The sequence below is a fragment of the Danio rerio genome, chromosome 21 (assembly GCF_052040795.2).
Source record: "Danio rerio strain M-AB ecotype USA chromosome 21, GRCz13ab, whole genome shotgun sequence".
In the NCBI taxonomy this organism is placed as follows: Eukaryota; Metazoa; Chordata; class Actinopteri; order Cypriniformes; family Danionidae; genus Danio; species Danio rerio.
In genome coordinates this window covers 9,745,816-9,768,054 of record NC_141041.1, presented here as the reverse complement: position 1 = coordinate 9,768,054, position 22,239 = coordinate 9,745,816, and the positions used below count along the sequence as shown (strand labels likewise).

Below are 22,239 nucleotides of genomic sequence, written 5' to 3'. Positions count from 1 at the left end.
TACTGTTTAATAATCAATTTAAATTGTCACAAATAAATAAATAAAAAGCGGCATTAATTCCCGCCCTCTCGTGGTAGGTATGCACAGTGCATAAAACCGTACGGCTGCATGCGCCACTGGGTGAGTGTCAGTAAGAGTGAGTGTAGAGGACACTCACACTTACATATAAAGCTCTGCATGGTACCGCTCCTTCCTATATATGTGACATTGTCTCTCAGTATACACCTTCTGGCTCTCTGCAGTCTGCTGATACTCTCACCCTTCAACAACCACCCTGTAGACTAAAATCAATGAGGGGGAGAGCTTTCTCTGTTGCTGCACCTACACTCAAAAAAAATTGTTGAATGAACATGATTTAATCGTGGCACCCTTTATGCATCTAATCCAATCAAGTAAACCTGAACTGCTTTGAACATGTTGTATGAACACAAAGCACATTTGTAGATAAAACATGGTTTCAATATGTCAGTCTAACTTCTTTGCAACTAATTGACTCAAAATGTTTGTATTGTGTTATTCTAATTAAAATGATTCTAATTTACTCAATGTAACACTAAAGCTTTACTTTAACAAAATTATGTCTTGTTAAATCAGCTAGTAAATTTCTTGTTCAATATTGTTGTTTAAATTCATTCATTCATTCATTTTCTTGTCGGCTTAGTCTTTTTATTAATCCGGGGTCACCACAGCGGAATGAACCGCCAACTTATCCAGCAAGTTTTTTTTACGCAGCGGATGCCCTTCCAACCGCAACCCATCTGGGAAACATTCACACACACACACTCATACACTGCGGACAATTTAGCCTACCCAATTCACCCTAACCACATGTCTTTGGACTGTGGGGGAAACCAGAGCACCCGGAGGAAACCCACACGAAGGCAGGGAGAACATGCAAACTCCACACAGAAACGCCAACTGAGCCGAGGTTCGAACCAACGACCCAGCGACCTTCTTGCTGTGAGGCGAACTAGCTACCCACTGCCTCGCCCTGTTGTTTAAATTACATTACAATACTATGAAGCAAGATTTAAAATTAAGTAATTCAACACAAAAAGGACAGAAAACATGTTATATATATTATATCTTTATTATATCTTTATTTATCGTTATATATATCTTTTATTATAGCCTTTAGCAGGCACCAATCACATTTAAACAAATTTCTTCTTTAATATTCTGATACAAAATGTTATATAATATCCAAAATTGTAATATGTAATATAAAATGTACAAAAAACATTTAGCAAACAAAATAACCTTGGCTCTTAAGAAAACTGATCCCCAAGCAATAGCTGTAGGACGTTAACATCATTTTTTTTTTACCAATTGAGTTTAAACAGCTTTTTTCACTTTGGTACTCCTATTCAAAATGTAAAAGTATAAAATGTATAGGAAACATATAGTCAACAACATAACATGCAAAACATTCAAGCGCTTGGGAAAACCAATTCCCAAACTGTGCCGAAAACACGCGGTGATACTTCTTGTTGTTTTCGTATGACATCCAAACGCACTACCGCCACCTACTGATATGCGTGAAGTGACTCTCCAGAGTGAGAGTTGTCGATTTGAAGAGTCTCAGTCTCATTGAATCAACATGTTCTTGATTCAGTTTCAAATAACATGAATTAATCATTTAACATACGTAAACTTGATTTGTTCTTTTCAATCTGACAAATTTTTATTTTGTAAATCCAACACATGCCTAGTTGATTTTTTTGAGTGTAGGTTATAGAATGCTCTCCCTCACTCTGTAAGAAATGCTTCCACACTAGCTAGTTTTAGCAAGACGCTAAAAACTAATCTTTTTAAGACTTTTTAAATTCTTGATTATTCTGTGTTTATATTTTAGAACATTTTTTTAATGTATACTTGTATTTTATTGCAATTGCATGCCTGATTTCTTTGTTGTTGTAGCGCTTTGGGTCTTAGAAAAGCGCATTATAAATAAAATGTATTATTATTATTATTATTATTATTATTATTAATAGTGTAATAAAACAAGAATGAACTTTAAAAGGTTTCCTGACAAAAAAAGAGCATTTTTTTTAAATGCTTAAATTTTAAATTTAAATAGCATCTCATGTAATCGCTAAATCAGTTTAAACTGCCATTCAATATTTACAATATATTTACAACATATTTTAGATTGATTTCTTTTCTTGCTCTCTGTTTTACATTATTTGATGCATGATTTCTCCTTCATAGTTTGAATACATCTGTCTTTTTAATGTTGATTTTCATGAGGTTTTTTTTTTTCATTTGGAACATTATGTTGATTACTAAACGTATTTGCATGCCACATGTTGCTTTTAGGCATTTGGTCAGGCTCTTTTATTTTTATTTTCATCATTCTACAGAACACTGCAGAGGTGAAAAATTGAAACAACTTCCCTCACCAGGTAATAAACTCTTTACATTTGAATTACTTTAGGTTCATAAGTTACAGCATGAATTGATTTGTGTGAACATTCAGAATTAACACAATGACACGTTCAAATAAAAAAAACTTACAAAATATGAACGTCTAATAAATATATTGTGCTGATGGTTGTAAGTTTAATCATTCTATCAAAACTGTTTTCTTATCTGAAATTTATAGTTCTTTCTGTCACTTTGTAGGTTTTAATGGATCAGGTCATGAATGGGTCAATTGAGAATTTAACCTCATCTGAGATTTATCCTTCCACCAACCTTACAACATATGAATATCTGTTACTCAATCTCAAGATTGGTTTGCTATGCTTTAATTTATTTTTTGGGGTTCCTACACACGCATATATTTTGTGGCTTATTGCTCGAGGAAGAAGATTGCCATCAGAATTCTTTAATGTCAACCTCACAGTTTGTGAGATAATGTACTCTCTGATCTTTTTACTTTACGTTTTACAAACTGTCCCAAATCTTGGGTTGCTACAACGTTTTTTACAAGGACTAGTTTTCACTGGGCGTCCTCTGTTTCAGTGTCTGATATGTGTTGAGCGTTACCTGGCAGTGGTTCATCCTGTAACCTTTCTGAAGTACAAACCTCTCAGATATAGGTTCATCTGCTGTATTTTGGCCTGGATTATGATCGCTGGGTCTTGTTTGGCTAGCATAATCATAAAAATATTATCTAGTCTTGAGGCATATACATTGTTTATCTCAATTCAGTTCCTTCTCTTCCTCTCGATCCAGTTGTTTTGTCTTGTGGCTGTTCTCAGAGCTCTGAAGCAGTCAGGACCAGGAAAAAGAAAAGAGCGAAATGAGGAAAACTACATGAAAAGAAGAGCATCATATCTCATTATAATTACTACCGTCACAATGATTGTCATGTTCATACCTTTTACTATTACAGGACTTCTCGTTGCTCTGCAACATAATCCAACAGATCATTCTGAGGCCTGGTATTTTGTTAGTCTTTGTTGTTTTATTCTAACTGGTTTTGTGCAACCTGTTCTTCATCTGCACAGGGATGGGAAACTCTTCTGTCTCTGTTCTTCTGAAAGACAAATCTTTCAGTCAGTAAACCTTTTACTAATTGATATATGCTGTCAGTTGGGAAATGAATAAAAAAAAAACAGAAATGGTGATCAAGATGAGTTTTACTTTATGTGAATAGCAGAATTAGGACTGTAATAAATTAAAATGAATTTGTTAACTTTAAAAAATAAAATAAAATTCATTTAAATAAAAAACAATGTATAAAAAAATATGTTAAATGTAATAAAAATGACATTTGCTGCATAACTTACCTTTCATTTCTGACCCCACGTTTATCCCTACATTCATTGATACATTCATCATATACAGTGCATCCAGAAAGTATTCATAGCGCTTCACTTTTTCCACATTTGTTTATGTTACAGCCTTATTCCATATTGGATTCAAGTAATTTATTTCCTTAAAATTCACACACAATACCCCATTATGACAATGTGAAAAAAGAGTTTTTGAAATTGTTGCAAATTTATTAAAAATAAAAAATCTGAAAAATCACGTTCAGAAGAATTCACAGCCTTTGCTCATTGCTGTGTTGATGCACGTTTGGCAGCAATTACAGCCTCAAGTCTTTTTGAATATGATGCCACAAGCTTGGCACACCTGTCTTTGGGAATGTTTGCCCATTCCTGTCTGCAGTACCTCTCAAGCTCTATCAGGTTAGATGGGAAACGACGGTGTACAGCCATTTTCAGATCTCTCCATAGATGTTCAATAGGATTTAGGTCTGGGCTCTGGCTGGAAACTCACGAGTTGTTGTGAAACCATTTCATTGATATTTTTTGCGGTGTGCTTTTGGTCAATGTCTTGTTGGAAGATGAACCGTCGCCCCAGTCTGAGGTCAAGAGCACTCTGAAGCAGGTTTTCATTTAGGATGTCTCTGTACATTGCTGCATTCATCTTTCCCTCTATTCTGACTAGTCTTACAGTTCCAGCTGCTGGAAAAACGTCCCCACAGCATGATGCTGCCACCACCATGCTTCACTGTAGGGATGGTGTTAACCTGGTGATAAGCGGTGCCTGGTTTTCTCCAAGCGTAAGACTTGGCATTCAATCCAAAGAGTTAAATTTTAGTCTCATAAGACCAGAGAATTTTGTTTCTCGTGGTCTGAGAGTCCTTCAGATGCCTTTTGGCAAATTCTAGGCGGGGAGTGGCTTCCGTCTGGCCACTCTACTGTACAGGCCTGATTGGTGGATTGCTGCACAGATGGTTGTCCTTCTTTAAGGTTCTCCTCGCTCCACAGAAGAACGCTGGAGCTCAGACAGAATGACCATCGGGTTATTGATCACCTCCCTGACTAACGCACTTCTCCTTTAATCACTCAGCTTAGATGGCCGGCCAGCTGTAGGAAGAGTCCTAGTGGTTCCAAACATCTTACACTTACGGATGATGGAGGCCACTGTGCTCAATGGAACCTTCAGAGCAGCAGAAATTTTTCTGTAACCTTCCCTAGCCTTGTGCCTGTAGACAATTCATTTGTCTTCATGCTTGGTTTTTGCTTTGACATGCACTGTCAGCCCTGGGACCTTATATAGACAGGTGTATGCCTTTTCAAATCATGTCCAATCAACTGAATTGACCACAGCTGAACTCCAGTTAAGCTGCGGAAACATCTCAGGAATGATCAGTGAAAATAGAATATACCTGAGCTCAACTTAGAGCTTCACGGCAAAGGCGGTGAATACTGATGTACATGTGATTTTACAGGTTTTTTAATTTTTATAAATTTGCAACAATTTCAAAAACTCTTTTTTTACATTTCATTATGTACCATTGTGTGTAGAATTTTGATTAAATGAATAAATGAATTTTTGGATTTTTGGAATAAAGCTGTAACATGCAAAAATTATTGCTGATATTTTCTTATATATTATTCTATTTTGTCTGTATTGTCATGCAAACACTTGTTTGTAGAGCATGTGGTTTGACCGTTTTCTGCCGTTTATAATTCCTAGTCATTTCTCTTATAGGCAACTGAATCGGAAGTTTTAAAACAATCGCAAAAACCAGTGCACTTCCGCATTGAAGAATAAGGTCAATAAAGTGGCAGGTAATGTGTATTATGGATATTTTCACAGCTAAAAGCTAACATAAATCAGGAACAAATCAGGGAAAGTGTTTAAGTTGCGTAATCTTGATTTATTCTGCAATGCAGAAGTAATCTATTTTCTGCAACTGTTTTAGGACTAACGATTCTGAATCATTTCCAATTAGGCAAAAGACTAGGAATAAAAAACGGCAGTCAACGATCAAAGTACTGGCACTACAAACAAGTTTGTTGATGACTTTACACATAAAAATAATATAATAAATAAGAAAATACTGTTTCAACAGCATAACAAGCTGTTTACAACTAAAAAAAACAATGGAAGTGAAGGAGACCGGAAGTTTTAAGGTTTCCAATGACTCAAAGAATTAGGTCGATACAAAAATAAATCTTAGTATTGTTCATTGACTAAATATATTAAACATTTGCATGCCATATGTGAGGTGTTTAGTCGTGCTCCTACTGGGTTTAGTCATTCTGAAGAACACTGTAGAGAGCTGGATGTCAAAATCACTCTTAAGGTAAATAAAAAAAACTTATATTAAAATATGCTGATATTCTTACCTCATCCTCTTTTTAAACCTGTGATATTTTATCTATTTAGTTGACATTTCATTTCTATCTGTTTCAGATTATAACTGTACAAATACATACCTACATATTAGAGAAGCACTGAGCATGAACGTCTCCATTGAGAACTTCACCTCACCTGGGGTTTATCCTTCCAACGACTCCATTACATTTGATTATTTGTTAATGAATAGTTTGAGGAATGGTTTGCTAGGTTTGAATCTACTGTTCGGGGTTCCTACACGCTGCTATGTTCTGTGGATTATTGTACAAGGAAGAAGATTTCAGTCTGAATTCTTTAACATCAACCTCACAGTTTGTGAGCTAATGTACTCTCTGATTTTTTTATTTCATGTGTTTCAAGTGGTCACAAACCTAGAGTTGATGGTGCGTTTTATGAAAGGACTAGGCGTCACCGGTATTCCTCTGTTTCAGTGTCTGATGTGTCTTGAGCGTTACCTGGCAGTGGTTCATCCTGTAATCTTTCTGAAGTACAAACCTCTCAGATATAGAGTGATCTGCTGCTCTGTGGTCTGGATAATCACTTTTGGCTCAAGTGCGAGTGCAATAACCCTCCGTATAACATCTGATCTGAAGGTATACGCTGGGTACTTTTCAGTGCAGTACTCCATCTTCCTCTCCATTCAGTTGTTTTGTCTTGTGGCTGTTCTCAGAGCTCTAAAGCACTTAGGACCTGGAGAGAGAAGACAAAGAAATGAGGAAAACCTAATAAAGAGAAGAGCGTTTCATCTCCTTCTGATAACCACTGTAATCTTTATTGTCATGTTTTCACCTTTCATTACCATAGGATTTCTGTGTGCTCTGAATGTGTTAAAACTGACAGAAGTTTCACTGATATGGACTTTCAGTACATGTTGTTATGTTGTAGCTGGTTTTGTGCAACCTCTTGTTTATCTGCACAGAGCTGGGAAACTCTGCTGTCTCTGTTTTTCAGAAAGATAAATAATTCAGTCAGTGCATTTATTTACCAATTGATATATAAAGTCAGTTGGGCATTCAATTAAAATAAAGCCAGAAATGGTGATCAAAATGGGTTTTACTTTATGTGAGTATTAGGATTAGGACTGTTATGAAATAAAATGTATTTGTAAATGTAAAAAAGGAAGGAAACTGTAAATTGTATTTGCTGCATAACTAATCTTTAATTTCTGTTCTCGCATTTATCAAAGAAATTCTTCTCATGTTGGAGAAATATCATTGTAGAGTTTCTGAATATTTTAAAGTTTTCTTTTTCAGGTATGATGTTCATCATGTTATGCTGTTAATTTATATGTAGAAACATTGTCTGCAGTTCAGTCTAAAAAGGGGGAAAATGTACATGTTTTTATGATGAGAGATTAAATGATGCATGTGTTTGAGGATGAAAAAGTGTCTGAAAATAAATGACAATGCACATAAACAGTTACAGCCTCTTTTTTCTTTTACTTAAGCTCCATCTAACAAGGCCTGCCTATTGTGGTGAGAAGTTCCACAGCCGACTCTCTTCACTTAATGGCTAGATGTCTAGTGATCACTGAATAACATAGGTTTTGTGGACAATTTACCAAGTTTCTAAAGTAGACTTGACCTGTTGAAGAGAGATGGTCTTCATCTCACCTGGTCTGGGGCAGCTCTGTTCTCGAGTAATCTGGCTCATATTCTTAGTGTTCGCACATGCATAGCTGGAGCCCATGTCAGGCAGCAGACAGATTGGCTAAACGAATCGTCAACTAGCCTCCAGAGTTTACCAAACTCAGATAATCTGCAGCACATAGAGCCACCTAAATATTATAACATAGAGAATGTCTGTCTCTATGTCTCAAACTCAGAAAGCAGTTCTGTATTGAAAGAGAAACGCTTGGACACATGCCCAATACTGTTATAGTATCCAATTGACTCAAAGGTAAACCAGAACTAAAAATACATGGCGTTGCGAAAGGCGGAAGTATGTCATTGTGAAAAGGGTCTATTAGAGCACTGTAGATCTGTCATGGATAGACTTCACACGTTCTTAGCAGTAGGTGAGGAAGAACTATCTAGTCGGATTCATTCCTTCAAATCAACAACATCTATGTTAGATCCAATACTGACCCAATTTTTAAAACAATTGTTTTCAGAAGTTGCTGAACCTGTTCTTAACCTATTGAATTCATCCCTACCTTTAAGATATATGCCTAAAACGTTTAAACTACCTGTAATTAAGCAGCTTATTAAAAAACTATTTTAAACGTGCTTTTGAAAGATACTAGAAAAGTCGTATCCACTTAACTATGTTCCTCCCTACAGAAAAACAATATTTGTGAGAACTTCCAATCTGGATTTAGAGCATATCATAGCACAGAAACAGCACTATAAGAGTTACAAATGACCTGCTTCAATGACCATAAAATTACCTACAATCAATCATAACATTCTCATTGATAGGCTTGAAAATTATGTTGATATTGCTGAAACTGCACTGGCTTGGTTCAGGTCTTATCTATCTGAACGTTATCAGTTTGTATCAGTTAATGAAGAGGCATCATACTGATCAAAAGTACAATTGCTTTTTACACCATATGTGCTACCGCTAGGTGATATCATTAAAAGAACACGGATTACTTTTCACTCTTATTCCAATAATACACAACTTTATGACTTCTCTCAACCTGATCATTTGTACAAATTCACAAAATTAACAGATTTTTTTTTAGCTGATATTAAAAGTTGGGTGACTAACAAATTTGGTAACACTTTATTTTGATCATCAATTTAAGTATTAGTAGACTGTCTGCTTGATATCTATTGATTCCGCTCCTTTAACATACGTTTAACTGACTATAAAAACTTTGCAGGTACATATCAATTTGCACTAATCCTAACCCCAACCTTAACACCATCCTTACAGTCTTATAAGTATTAGTTGGCATGTAGATGCAATGTAACTTAAATTTAACAAACGGATCATCATAATAAAGTGTGACTAATAACTTCTTATTACTAAATTCAGATAAATCTGAGGTCTTGCTTATTGGACCCAAAAACCTCACAAGCAAAAACCTAGAACACTGTCTAACCCTTGATGGATTTTCAGTTCAGGAAATCGACTAGGTTACAAATTCACACTAGAATATCCTAGTGTGAGTACACCCTATGACTACACATAACAATAAAAATAATATAATAAGAAAATGCTAGTTTATTACGGCATAACAAGCATTTTTTTTTTTTACTAAAAATCAATAGAAATGAATGAGACCGAAATTTTTGAGCCAATAGGTTTCCAATGGTTGAAAGAATTAGGTCAATACAATAATAAATCTTAGTATTGTTTATTTTCACATAATTTTTTAGCCGGGTTTCACCTTCAGACTGCTATTTGTCATTCTGAACATGTTGACTAAATAGACTAAACATTTGCATGCCATATGTGAGGGGTTTAGTCGTACTTCTACTGTATTTAGTCATTTTGCAGAACACTGTGCAGGGTTGGATGTCAAAATCACTCTTAAGGTAAACAAAAATAATTTTATATTGTCATTAGAACTAACAATTTATAGTTAACAAAATTCATTGTGTTTTTAGGTGTTGAATAAAATGTGTTGATATTGTAATATCATATTCTTATTAAACATACAAACTTGTGAGATTTGATTAATTTAACTGACATATACAGTTCTCTCTCTTTCAGATTATAACTGCACAAATATAAACCTAAATATTAGAGAAGCACTGAACATGAATGTCTCCATTGAGAACTTAACCTCACCCGAGGTTCATCCTTCCAACGACTCCATTACATTTGATTATTTGTTAATGAATAGTTTCAAGAATGGTTTGCTAGGTTTAAATCTACTGTTCGGGGTTCCTACACGCTGCTATGTTTTGTGGATTATTGCTCAAGAAAAAAGATTTCAGTCTGAATTCTTCAATGTCAATCTTATCATTTGTGAGCTAATGAATTCTCCGATTTTCTTATTTTATGTGTTTCATGTTGTCACAAACCTAGAGTTGATGCAGCGATTTATGAATGGACTAGGTATCACTGGTATTCCTCTGTTTCAGTGTCTGATGTGTCTTGAGCGCTACCTGGCAGTGGTTCATCCTGTAACCTTTCTGAAGTACAAACCTCTCAGATATAGAGTGATCTGCAGCGCTACGGTCTGGATAATAACTCTTGGCTCATGTGTGGGTGCAATAGCCCTCTATTTAACATCTGATCTGAGGGCATACTCATGGTTCTTTTCATTGCAGTACTTAGTCTTCCTCTCCATCCAGTTGTTTTGTCTTGTGGCTGTTCTCAGAGCTCTGAAGCAGGCAGGACCTGGAGGGAGAAGAGAGAGGAATGAGGAAAACCTCATGAAGAGAAGAGCTTTTCATCTCCTTCTGATAACCACTGTAATCTTTATTGTCATGTTTTCACCTTTTATTACCACAGGATTCCTGTGTGCTCTGCAGGTATTGAAACTGACTGAAGTTTCACTGATATGGTCTTTGAGTACATGTTGTAATGTTGTAGCTGGTTTTGTGCAGCCTCTTGTTTATCTGCACAGAGCTGGGAAACTCTGCTGTCTCTATTCTTGAGGAAAAACAAATCATTCAGTGTGTGCATTTTTTTTACTAATGGATATATAGTCATTTGGGCATTAAATCAAAATAAACCCAGAAATGGTGATCAAAACAAGTTTTACTATATATGAATAGTAGAATTAGTTATTAATCAAAGTGTATTTGTTAATAAAGAAAAGGAGGGGAATTTGTAAATTGCATTTTCTGTATGACCAAGCTTTAGGTTTTGATCCCACATTCATCCTCCATCAAAGAACTTATTTTCATGTGGGAGAAATATCATTGTACAGCGCATATTTTAAAGTTTTCTTTTTTCAGGTATGATGTTTATCATTTTATGTTGTTTATTTATGCATGTAGAAAAATGCTCTGCCACAAAACCTTGCAGTTCAGTCTAAAAAACTGGACATGATTTCATGGTGAGAGAATAAAATATGCATGTGTTTGAGGATGCCAATATATAGTGCTGAAAATAAATGACAATGCATAAATGTCTCTTTTTTTACTTTAGTTCCATCTGACAGGGACTGTGAAACTTAGGATCAGTTGAATTTCTGTTTATTTATCGTCACTGTTTCTGACAGAAAGATTTTACTTTATTCTGCAATGCACAAGTAAGGTCTTTTCTGCAATTGTGTTAAAGGTGCAGTATGTAAGTTTGACACCAAGTGGTTAAACTAGGTATTGCACGGCTGGTTCAATACATGCAGGTTGTCAGATTGATGACACCAACAGGGCTGGCCCTGATTATCAAGCCTAAATGCTGATTTAAATCGTGTTCTACATAAAAGCAACGGTACTCAACAGAAGAAATATTCTCCATATTAAGAGAAGTTTTTGTTCTAACCAACAGCTGAAACTTATATTTTAAAAACGGCTTCTATTTCTTGCAGCTGAATAACAGAAAACTGACAATGGTCACCTCAGGTACAACTCATGTGCTTTATTCAGAGTTAAATGCTTATAATGTGAGTTCATATGCCCTTTCACATGAAGTATATTGCCATACTGCTGAAAGCAGCAGCAGATAGTTCACCTCAGATCTTGAAAATAAAAAAAACTATTTGAAATTGAACTTTAGAACTGTGACTCTTATATCAGTTATTCAGTATCTACATTATAATTTTAAAGAAGTTTAATATTTATTAATTAGATTATAAATCTTACCAGTTTGTTGAAGTGCAGTGAGTGCTCTATTCTGTGCTTCTGAATGGCTGTATTTCATATTCTGTCATGGTGCAAACAGCTAAATTGGTTATCACTGCAAATCTTGTCACATAGCATGTTGTTAGGACATGCGGTTACAATGTAACCTGCTCACCCAATGTTTACATTCATAATATTTATGTAGTTTGGTAATTAATAACCACCTCATGTGGAACTCTTAATCTGTGTCTCATTTCGGAAGCTGCTACTGTCCATTGGAGCATTTTGGTCACCGATGCGTACTTTAAGAGCCTTCCTGAATGAATTAATGAAATACGCTGTTGTCCAACAAGGCAACCCGTAGTGCTGAAATATAGTTCGCTAAACAAGCAGTGGCTGAGTTAAAATAGCCAAAACAAGGACAGCGTTCCGGCACGTAACACTCATTTTCAAAGCAGAATATCTGACTTCAGCATTGTTTTTCAAATAAACAAGAAGGTTCACTGAGCATGTTTCTTTAATATCTGCAAACATATGATGGTATTTTTATGCTTTAGAAGAGTCAAAAACATACATACAGCACCTTTAAGACTTACAATTCTGAGTCATTTCCAATGAAACGGCAGTAAATGGTCAAGGTACGTGCACTACAAACAACTGTGTTTATGACTATACATTTAAAAATAAAAGTAATATAATAAAAAATACTAGTTAACAACAGCATAACAAGTTGTTTTTTAACAAAAGAATCTATGGAAGTGAAATAGACTCGACGATTCAGGCCAATAAGTTTCCAATGGCTGAAAGATTTAGGTCAATACAAAAATAAATCTTAGTATTGTTTATTTTCACATACTTGTTTATCCGGGTTTCACCTTCAGACTGCTATTTATCATTCTGAATATGTTGATTAAATATACTAAACATTTGCATGCCATATGTGAGGGGTTTAGTCGTTCTTCTACATGTATTTAGTCATTTTGCAGAACACTGTGCAGGGTTGGATGTCAAATTCCCTCTTAAGGTAAACAAAAATTATTTAATATTGTCATTAAGACTAAATATTATAGTAACATTGTGTTTAAAGATGTTGAATAAAATGTGCTGATTTTGTAATCTCATATTCTTATTAAATATACAAACTTGTGAGATTTGATTCATTGAACTGACGTATACAGTTCTCTCTCTTTCAGATTATAACTGTACAAATACTACCTACATATTAGAGAAGCACTGAGCATGAACGACTCCATTGAGAACTTCACCTCACCTGGGGTTTATCCTTCCAACAACTCCATTACATTTGATTATTTGTTACTGAATAGTTTGAGGAATGGTTTGCTAGGTTTGAATCTACTGTTCGGCGTTCCTACACGCTGCTATGTTCTGTGGATTATTGCTCAGGGAAGAAGATTTCAGTCTGAATTCTTAAACGTCAATCTTACAGTTTGTGAGCTAATGTACTCTCTGATTTTTTTATTTTATGTGTTTCAAGTGGTCACAAACCTAGAGTTGATGGTGCGTTTTTTGCAAGGAATAGGTGTCACCGGTATACCTCTGTTTCAGTGTCTGATGTGTGTCGAGCGCTACCTGGCAGTGGTTCATCCTGTAACCTTTCTGAAATACAAACCTCTCAGATATAGAGTGATCTGCTGCTCTGTGGTCTGGGTAATCACTCTTGGCTCATGTGTGAGTACTATAACGCTCCATATGACATCTGATTTAAGGACATACGCTTGGTTCTTTTCAGTGCAGTACTTGCTCTTCCTCTCCATCCAGTTGTTTTGTCTTGTGGCTGTTCTCAGAGCTCTGAAGCAGGCAGGACCTGGAGAGAGAAGAGAGAGGAATGAGGAAAACCTCATGAAGAGAAGAGCGTTTCACCTCCTTCTGATAACCACTGTAATCTTTATTGTCATGTTTTCACCCTTCATTACCACAGGATTCCTGTGTGCTCTGAATGTGTTAAAACTGACAGAAGATTCACGCATATTGTCTTTCAGTACATGTTGTTTTGTTGTAGCAAGTTTTGTGCAGCCACTTCTTTATCTGCACAGGGCTGGGAAATTCAGCTGTCTTTGTTCTTCATAAACAAGATGTTTTAATGTTTAAGAAGCTTGCTCAAACCACATTGCAAATGATATCTGTTTGAATGTAGTATATCACATTTGTAGTCATAAGGGTCCTTTTTGGGATTTGAGATTTATCTGTAGGTTGAATAAATAAGCTTTCAGTTAATGTATACTTTGTTGGGATGGAAACATGTTTGGCTGAGATACAACAATTTAGATATATGAAATCTGAAAGTTCAAAAAAATCTAAATAATGAGAAAGTTGCCTTTTAAGTTCTCAGCAAGTTCCTAGCAATATACATTACTAATTAAAAATTGAGTTTTGATATATTTATGGTAGGAAATTAAAACTATGTAAATTGTCAAGTAAAACGTTTGTCACGTCTAAACGTCTATCTCATTCAATATACAGTAAAAGTCTGCTCTGTGCTTTGTTGACACATTTTAAGGCGGTCATTACACTTGTGTTTTGACTAAAGCATGCTCTTAAGCAAATACATTTCAATGTCAAATGGTCTTAAACCACTTGATATTCACATATATTCTGGGGCGGAGTAAACCAATAAGCGAGGTAAGCAGCCACTTAGGGCCCCAGCGAATTAGGGGGCCATGACCAATGCCAAGAAGCCTCATTTAGCTCTTTTATACATTTTCCATTGTATGTTGTAAAATCTGTCAATAACCATTGAGATTTTAGCGTTATTCTTTTCAAAACTGGGGGCCCCCATGAATAATGGAATGTTCCTTCCGTACAGCCAGGGCCAGATTAAGAACCCATTGGGCCGTGGGTCTATAGCAAATCCAAAGGCCTCTTTTTGCCTCACAAAAGTATATATATATATATATATATATATATATATATATATATATATATACAATATATATATATATATACACACAATATATATATGTTTATATATATATATATATATATATATATATATATATATATATATATATATATATATATATATATATATATATATATATATATATATATATATATATATATATATATATAAATGGGGCCCCCCAGTCAAACCAATCTTTTTCTAAAATGCTAGGGCCCACATCTGAAATTGCATAGGGCCCCCATAAAAAGTCCTATTGTATAAGTTTAAGAGCACTCATACTGTATAAAACACAAAGAATAGCTACTTTTTCAGTCATTTCTATACTTCCTATAGTTTTTTTTATAGTCATTATTGTCCTATTTGTTCCCTGGTGGCATTACATTATGGATGTTAAAAAAATTTTGTATATATTATTATATTATTTGTCTGCTGAATTTTGCAGGTGTAAAAATATATTTTGAGTGCTTGTTCTGTTTTAAGGTAAACCATGTTTTTGTAGTTCATTCATTGCATTAGTCAAAATTTAGCTTTTTTCTTGCATGTTTGAAAATCCTTTATTACATCCCATATAATTTGCATCCATTTTACTACATATCCGATGAAATTTCAAATCTGAATTTTCCACATTTATGTAAACTGGATTGTCGGTCAACTCTATTCAAATCTCTGACCTATTTGTTTATGACGTTATATGTATATTGGCATATATTTCCTTGTTACAGCATGTATAAATATTCAAGTCAGTTAAGAGATTTATAAGATGATCCAGAAAGACAACTCATTCAGGTGACAAAATCCCTTTTAAATCAATATTTTTAAAAACTCTACCTTTTGTTGCTTGCTCCATGCTAATAATACATTACAATATTTTTTGCTTTAATAGTCAGAATATATGAATTATGGGTTCAGAAAATCTACAGAAAATGTATCGCTATTTTATTATCTACTTTGCTTAACTATTGTACATATTAGTATAGTACATATATAGTATTTTTACAGTGTAATTGTTTAAGAATTATAACCATTTCACATCATTTTATCATTTTATGTATTGAAAGGCTTTCTGTGTAACGATGCAGTGATTCATTTTGGTATACAGCGAAAAAAAAATTGTACAAATATCTAAATATTTTTAAATCAAGAAGCATTTTCTACACAAGTAAAAAAAAAATATTATTTTTTTTCAGAAATAATAAGTCAAAATGAAGTGGATTTTACTTAGAACAAGCAAAATGATCTGCCAATAGGGTAATAACAAGCAAAATGATCTGCCAATAGGGTAAGAACAACAATCTTATTTTAAACAGAAAAAAAGATTTTTAATGTAAAGTTACTTATCTGTTGGAAGATTATTTTCCTTTGTCAAAGAAATAAAAAACAAATTCAAGTTTGCATTATTATTTTTGATAACAAAACATATATATGTATGTATAATATGTGTTGTATAATAACATATAATACAATTATTATTTAAAAAGTTGAAGTGTCATCTGGAATTGTCTTCTACATTGTGTATTTTTTCTCAGCCCCTTATAGTTTATGCTTAGTTATTTCATGTTAAAAGTAATGGAAATAACCTATTCTTTGCATTAAAAGTGTAATTACTGAACCAATGAGAAAATGCGAATTTTAGAAGAAAATTTCAGATGCAACTTAGAGGTTTTTGCATATATACAGTTGAAGTCAGAGTTATTAGCCCCCCTTTGATTTTTTTTTTAATATTTTCTAAATTATGTTTATTAGAGCGAAGAAATTTTCACAGTATGTCTTCACAGTAAGTTTTAATTGTTTTAATTCATCTAGTATAAAAGTGGTTTTTAATTTTTAAAACCCATTTTAAGGTAAAAATTTTTGGCCCCTCAAAGCTATATATTTTTTCGATAGTCTATAAAACAAACCATTGTTATACAATAACTTGCCTAATTACCCTTACCTGCCTAGTTAACCTAATTGACCTGTTTAAGCCTTAAGCCAAACAGGAATTGGGGAAAAAAATAAACAGGGGCGTTAATAATTCAGGGGGGCTAATAATATATATAATAATATAATATAATATATATATATACACAAGTAACACGAGTTACGTAATCATATTACTCTTCTAAGTAATGAGTAAAGTAACAAATTACTTTTAAAATTAAGTGATAATATTTAAGTAGCTTTTTTGAAACTGTAACACAAGTTAATTTTTTGTTTAATCAATAAGCTTTAAAAAAGAAATTGCTAAATTAAAATTAAATTAGTCCTTATGAATCACGCAGTCAATGAGACAATGGGTTTATTTATTATGTTTAACACATCGAAGCAAGGAAAAGGGAATTGTCTCAATGGACAATGATTTCTACTTATGACAAATAGAACAAAAGTAGCAAACACCTTGCTTTAAACTGTCATTTATCTGTATATACAGCATGTATAGCTCTGAAATCTGGAAATTCTCAGATAATATCATAAATCTTTTTTTAGAATTCAACAGGTTAAACAGTGCGTTGTTATTGACTGTTATTACTTTTCTTTTTCTGGATTGCTTTTTAAAATACTGTCAGTTGAGTTTAGGGAAGGGGTTGGGTTGGGGTATCAGTCGGTCAGTCAGCGAGTCAGTCAGTGGACAGTGGCCTCTGGTGGATTTACATGAGAACAGCAGGCACGAATGGAACTCGCAAGAGAAATTTGAGATCTTAAAAAGAATACACAGTGGCCTCTGGTGGATTCGCGAAAACAAAGACTGCAAAAAAAGTACCTCCTGGGAAGTATTTGGCGCTTTCTGCAAATTTAGAATGAGTCTGAGCTGACTTTGAATTTACTGTGAATTTACGGTCATTTTTTTTACAGTGAATACTATACTTACAGTATGGAATACCGTTTTTGTCAGTATAATGCAAGACGTGTGTATACAGCTCATTTCTTCACTTAACTGACAGTAATTTGATTGACATTGTAATAATTTCACCTGAACAGATGAATGACATCACCGGGAACTCCACCTCACCTGAGGTTCACCCTTACCGCAACACCACAACACAAGCATCTTTTTCAGTGGACGGTTTGCAGATGGTGTTATGCGTCAATCTACTCATCGGTCTTCCGACACACTCCTACATTATTTGGCTCATTGCCAAAAGACGAAATGGAGTTTCTTCAGAGTTCTACATCTTCAATCTCAATATCTGCGAGATCTTTTACTCCCTGTCTTCTTTGTCCTATATGCCAATCGAAAAGCCTCTGTTTTGTTTGACAATCCAGACACTTTCGTTCGGACTCGTCATCACGGGTCGTCCTCTGTTTCAGTGCCTGATGTGCATTGAGCGTTATGTGGCAGTGGTTCATCCTGTCACCTTCCTGAAGCACAAGCCATTTAGATATAAATGTGCATGTTCTGTTTTTGTCTGGTTGTTGTGTGGGGGTTCCTGTTTGTTTTCCCTCTTTATCTTTCTGTCAAATATGTACGCTTTTTTAGGGTTTATCCTCGTGCAGTTTCTCTTCTACCTCTCCATCCAGTTGTTTTGCTGTGCTGCTGTTCTCAGAGCTCTGCAGCAGTCAGGACCAGGGGAGAGAAAGAGAGAGACAGAGGAGGAAAACCACATAAAGAGAAGAGCATTTCATCTTATTTTGATAACCGCTGTAACAATGGCGATCATATATGTCCCTTTCATCATTGCAATAATGCTCTGTTTTCTTATACAGCTGGATCATTTTGTGGTCATGCCCATTAGTTTTGGTGTTTTCATTCTGGGTGGTTTTGTGCAGTCTGTACTCTATCTGCACCGTACTGGGAAACTTCACTGCTGTTAACCATTTAACACTTAAAATCTGATGGGAGATATTTATATTCTGCATTTGGAGGATTTGCTTATGGACATTTGTAAATTTATATCTATGAGCAAAAAATAGTTATTGTTTTTGAGATAGGACACACAGCAAGAAGGTCACTGTGTCAAGTTTGGACCAGACATATTGTTCATATTGTCTGCAATGACATACAAGTCTAATGTTCATATTGTCTGCAATGACATACAAGTCTAAGTAAATTTGGAAATCACTACTTGTTTTGTTTTTTGTTTTTTTCTTTATTTTCATACAGTCCTAACTAGGGATTTAACGGTATCAGAATTTCACAGTACGATAATACCTCGGTATGAATGGCACGGTATGGTATTTATTGAATAATTTACAGGAAAAACAAAACTAATGAAAAGACTCAAAAAAAGTGCCAAAAGTGTTTATTTAACTTAGCACAGAACATATAAATGACATACAAATTAGCCATCTATCTGTAAGTTTCGAAACAGGAACTTAAATTTTTCAATTTTAATAACAAAAAACTATTTAACCATGTAAAAAAATAAAGTTTCAATTTAGTATTGTTGAAAACTCATCACATTCAACATTTAATCACTCACTCACTTAGATAGAGATGGGTTTTTTTAAGGAAAATTATCATATAACTATAATCTGGTAAAAGCTGGGATCTCTGGGCATTTCCCTTGCAACAGAAAAAAAACCCTCTCATTTGGGACTGAGGTTTCGGGAACAGAGAGATATGATTTAGCCAAGGTTGACAGCAGTGGGTAACGTTGTGCATTGTCTTTCCACCACTTGAGAGGACAAGCCATGAGTGAGATGGAGGTCTCTTTGCGGTACAAGTCAATGTCTCCATCAATCTAACAAGTGTGCTGTGTTCTGCAGTCCCCATGACTGTTTTTAGTCGTATTCCCCAACTTATATTTCACCACAGTCTGGCAGTGCCTGCATACTGTTTTTTTTTTTTGTCTGTCACCTTTTCTCCTTTTTCGTATCTTTTTAGAAAGAAACCGAAATGCTTCCACACATCTGATTTAAAATTCGCTTTAGGTTCGATCATTTCCAGCTCTTTTTCATCCCCGCTACTAGCAACACACTCCATTTCCGCATTACTGGATCTGTAGTGACAACAGACCGCACAGGATGATGGCCACGCCTAGGCTGACGGGTATTGTAGTTCCCGCTACCTCCCGTTCGCTTCATTCACCTAAGCAAACTTTTCTTAGAAATATAGTTTTATTGAGTCATTCGCCAGCGGTAATATTGAAAAAAATTACTATGATGGTATTTACAATATTGTTACATCCCTAGTCCTAACTTTTTCTGATTTGAATTTTATGTATAAATTGTATAGTATGATGAGATAAGTTCAGGTTTGAACAAAAAAAAATTACTGAAATGCATACTTTAAACTGATTGATGACTGTACTGTATGTCATTTTGAGAATAATATAAATAACTACATATTTGCATGCCATCTGTGAGGTGTTTATATATTCATACAGACAGCATAAGCTGTTGAACAGAGCACTGCGCAGAGGTGAATGACTGGGCAACTTCTGAACAGCAGGTATAAAACTCCTTCTCATCAGCCTTTGATATTTTGTTTATCTATTTTATTTATCTATTAACAAATCATTAACTAAGACTACTAGCTCAATAAATCACTAATAAGCTGCTTATTAATAGTTAGTTTGGTAGTAGAATTCCCACTGAAGGTTTAACAATCTGTTTCATGCATCCACAGAAAAGATAATTTAAAAAATCATTGATACCTACACTGATTTAATAACTTTTATATTTATATTTAATAACATTTTCATTAAGTTAATATATGCTGAAACATGTGATTGAAAGAGTAAGATTTGATTAATATATCAGACTTTTATAGTTTACTTGTTTTCTCATTTGTAGAATACAATTATATCCACAGATAATGAACATCTCCACTGAAAACTTCACCTCACTCGAGGTTCATCCTTTCAACAACTCCATCAAATTTGATGATTTGTTACTGAATAGTTTCAGGAATGGTTTGCTATGTTTAAATCTGCTGTTTGGGATTCCTACACGCTGCTATGTTTTGTGGATTATTGCTCAGGAAAGAAAATTTCAGTCAGAATTCATCAACGTCAATCTTACAGTTTGTGATCTAATTCATTCTACGAGCAGTCTCTTTTATCTCTTACAAGTGCTTACAGATTTAGAGTTACTGCACCACTTTACTCTAGGACTAGGTGACACTGGTCGTCCTCTGTTTCAGTGTCTGATGTGTGTTGAGCGTTACCTGGCAGTGGTTCATCCTGTAACCTTCCTGAAGTACAAACCTCTGAGATATCGAGTGATCTGCTGCGCTGTGGTCTGGATAATCACTCTTGGATCCTGTGTAGTCGTTACGATCATTCTAATAATATCTGATCTGAAGACATACTCTTGGTTCTTTTTACTCCAGTACTTCTTCTTCCTCTCCATCCAGTTGTTTTGTCTTGTGGCTGTTCTCAGAGCTCTGAAGCAATCAGGACCAGGAGAGAGAAGAGAAAGAAATGAGGAAAACCTAATGAAGAGAAGAGCGTTTCATCTCATTCTGATAACCACTGGAACTTTATTTTTCATGTTTACGCCTTTTATTATCACAGGATTCCTATGTGCTCTGCAGGTGATTGAACAGAATGAAGATACACTGGTATGGTTTTTAAGTCTTTGTTGCTTTATTCTAGCTGGTTTTGTGCAGCCTGTTGTTTTTCTGCACAGGGTTGGGAAGCTCTTCTGCTTCTGTTCTACATAAACAATATGTTTGAATGCTTTATAAGCTTTTAACTACAGTTTTATTCGGAAAGATCACTCATATATAACACAGGCTACAGAAAGTGGGATTATTTTATGTGTGTTATTCATATGCTTGTGTATTTTTATTTTTTTGTAAAACAGGATATAGGATAACCATTGTCAGCTACGAACAATTTAGTCATAAAAAAATATATATTTTACTTTTTTTTTGGAATCTAAGCTAGCTATCAAGTTGTTGCTTTGTTTTTTAATTACATTAATGGACTAATTCCTGTCCTATTTTTCACAATGCTTTTTGTGAACTGGGTGTCATCTGATTCATACTATGGTCCATTAATTTGCATACATACTGTATAATGTGCATGTACATTCACTGACAACTAGCACATTCAGCATTGCACATCTAGAGTCCATGCTGTTCATCTTACAAGGCACAGTGTGAAGATTAAATTATCAGCATTCAGGTACTTTATTGACTAATGCTTTACTAAAGTATAAAATGTAAACATTTTTGTTAGAGGTTTGTGTTACTGCTTAAAAGAGACTCGTATTATGAATTAATCACTGTAGACCACCAAAATTAAAAGATTGCTTTTTTGCCGATGGTATAAAAAAAAAGTGTCATTGTCTTGTTTTACAGTCAAATTCCATCTTAGATGCAAATTTATTTTTAAAAAAAGAAATCTGAAAAATCATATTTAAAGAGTTTATGCTTAAAAAAGGACAAAATCTGTAAATGTTTATTTATTTATTTTTTTTGAGGGCCTCAAATTTTTCTTGTTTGAAATATTCACTCATTTCATTTTAATGCATTTTTTACAAGATATTCAAACTTGAAATTAATTTCCCTTAATTTTCTTTTGATTGCACTAGTTTTAAATGTGATACATTTCCTGGCGCTGATAGCTTAGTGTTTGGTGCACCCACAAATAG

The 22,239-nt window shown here is 34.4% G+C and overlaps 5 protein-coding genes across 5 annotated transcripts; all 5 read left to right on the top strand.

The window, feature by feature from the left end:
* Positions 1-2,273: 2,273 nt before the first annotated feature.
* On the top strand, positions 2,274-3,951 carry LOC147831775 (uncharacterized). Its single transcript, XM_087300737.1, has one exon. The coding sequence runs from the start codon at positions 2,632-2,634 to the stop codon at positions 3,553-3,555; it is 924 nt and encodes a 307-aa protein (XP_087156863.1). The 5' UTR covers positions 2,274-2,631; the 3' UTR covers positions 3,556-3,951.
* A 2,009-nt stretch (positions 3,952-5,960) lies between these two features.
* Positions 5,961-7,414, top strand: LOC147838755 (C-C chemokine receptor type 8-like). Its single transcript, XM_087300368.1, has 2 exons — positions 5,961-5,997; positions 6,163-7,414. Exons 1-2 carry the CDS (start codon positions 5,961-5,963, stop codon positions 7,062-7,064), a joined length of 939 nt encoding a protein of 312 aa, XP_087156494.1. The 3' UTR covers positions 7,065-7,414.
* On the top strand, positions 7,152-10,664 carry LOC147838754 (C-C chemokine receptor type 8-like). The gene is made up of 2 exons (XM_087300367.1): positions 7,152-7,167; positions 9,772-10,664. Exons 1-2 carry the CDS (start codon positions 7,152-7,154, stop codon positions 10,662-10,664), a joined length of 909 nt encoding a protein of 302 aa, XP_087156493.1.
* Positions 10,665-13,013: 2,349 nt separating this feature from the next.
* Positions 13,014-13,883, top strand: LOC147831772 (C-C chemokine receptor type 8-like; the record flags this gene model as incomplete). The annotated part of the gene is made up of 1 exon (XM_087302020.1): positions 13,014-13,883. A coding segment is annotated over one exon (870 nt), but the record flags the coding sequence as incomplete, so codon positions are not given.
* Positions 13,884-17,676: 3,793 nt separating this feature from the next.
* Positions 17,677-21,304, top strand: LOC147831771 (uncharacterized). Its single transcript, XM_087300366.1, has 4 exons — positions 17,677-18,085; positions 18,176-18,339; positions 18,403-18,468; positions 20,453-21,304. The coding sequence occupies exons 1-4, from the start codon at positions 17,677-17,679 to the stop codon at positions 21,302-21,304; spliced, it is 1,491 nt and encodes a 496-aa protein (XP_087156492.1).
* The last annotated feature ends 935 nt before the right edge of the window (positions 21,305-22,239 follow it).

Bases quoted from the DNA above. Each gene is read 5' to 3' on its own strand.
- LOC147838755 (XM_087300368.1), top strand. From the start codon at position 5,961: ATGCCATATGTGAGGTGTTTAGTCGTGCTCCTACTGG. The intron at 5,998-6,162 runs GTTTAGTCATTC...TATCTGTTTCAG, and splicing joins TTTAGTCGTGCTCCTACTGG to ATTATAACTGTACAAATACA.
- LOC147831775 (XM_087300737.1), top strand. From the start codon at position 2,632: ATGGATCAGGTCATGAATGGGTCAATTGAGAATTTAACCTCATCTGAG.
- LOC147831771 (XM_087300366.1), top strand. From the start codon at position 17,677: ATGAATGACATCACCGGGAACTCCACCTCACCTGAGGTTCACCCTTAC. The intron at 18,086-18,175 runs GTGCATGTTCTG...ACGCTTTTTTAG, and splicing joins CAAGCCATTTAGATATAAAT to GGTTTATCCTCGTGCAGTTT. The intron at 18,340-18,402 runs GTAACAATGGCG...TTTCTTATACAG, and splicing joins ATCTTATTTTGATAACCGCT to CTGGATCATTTTGTGGTCAT.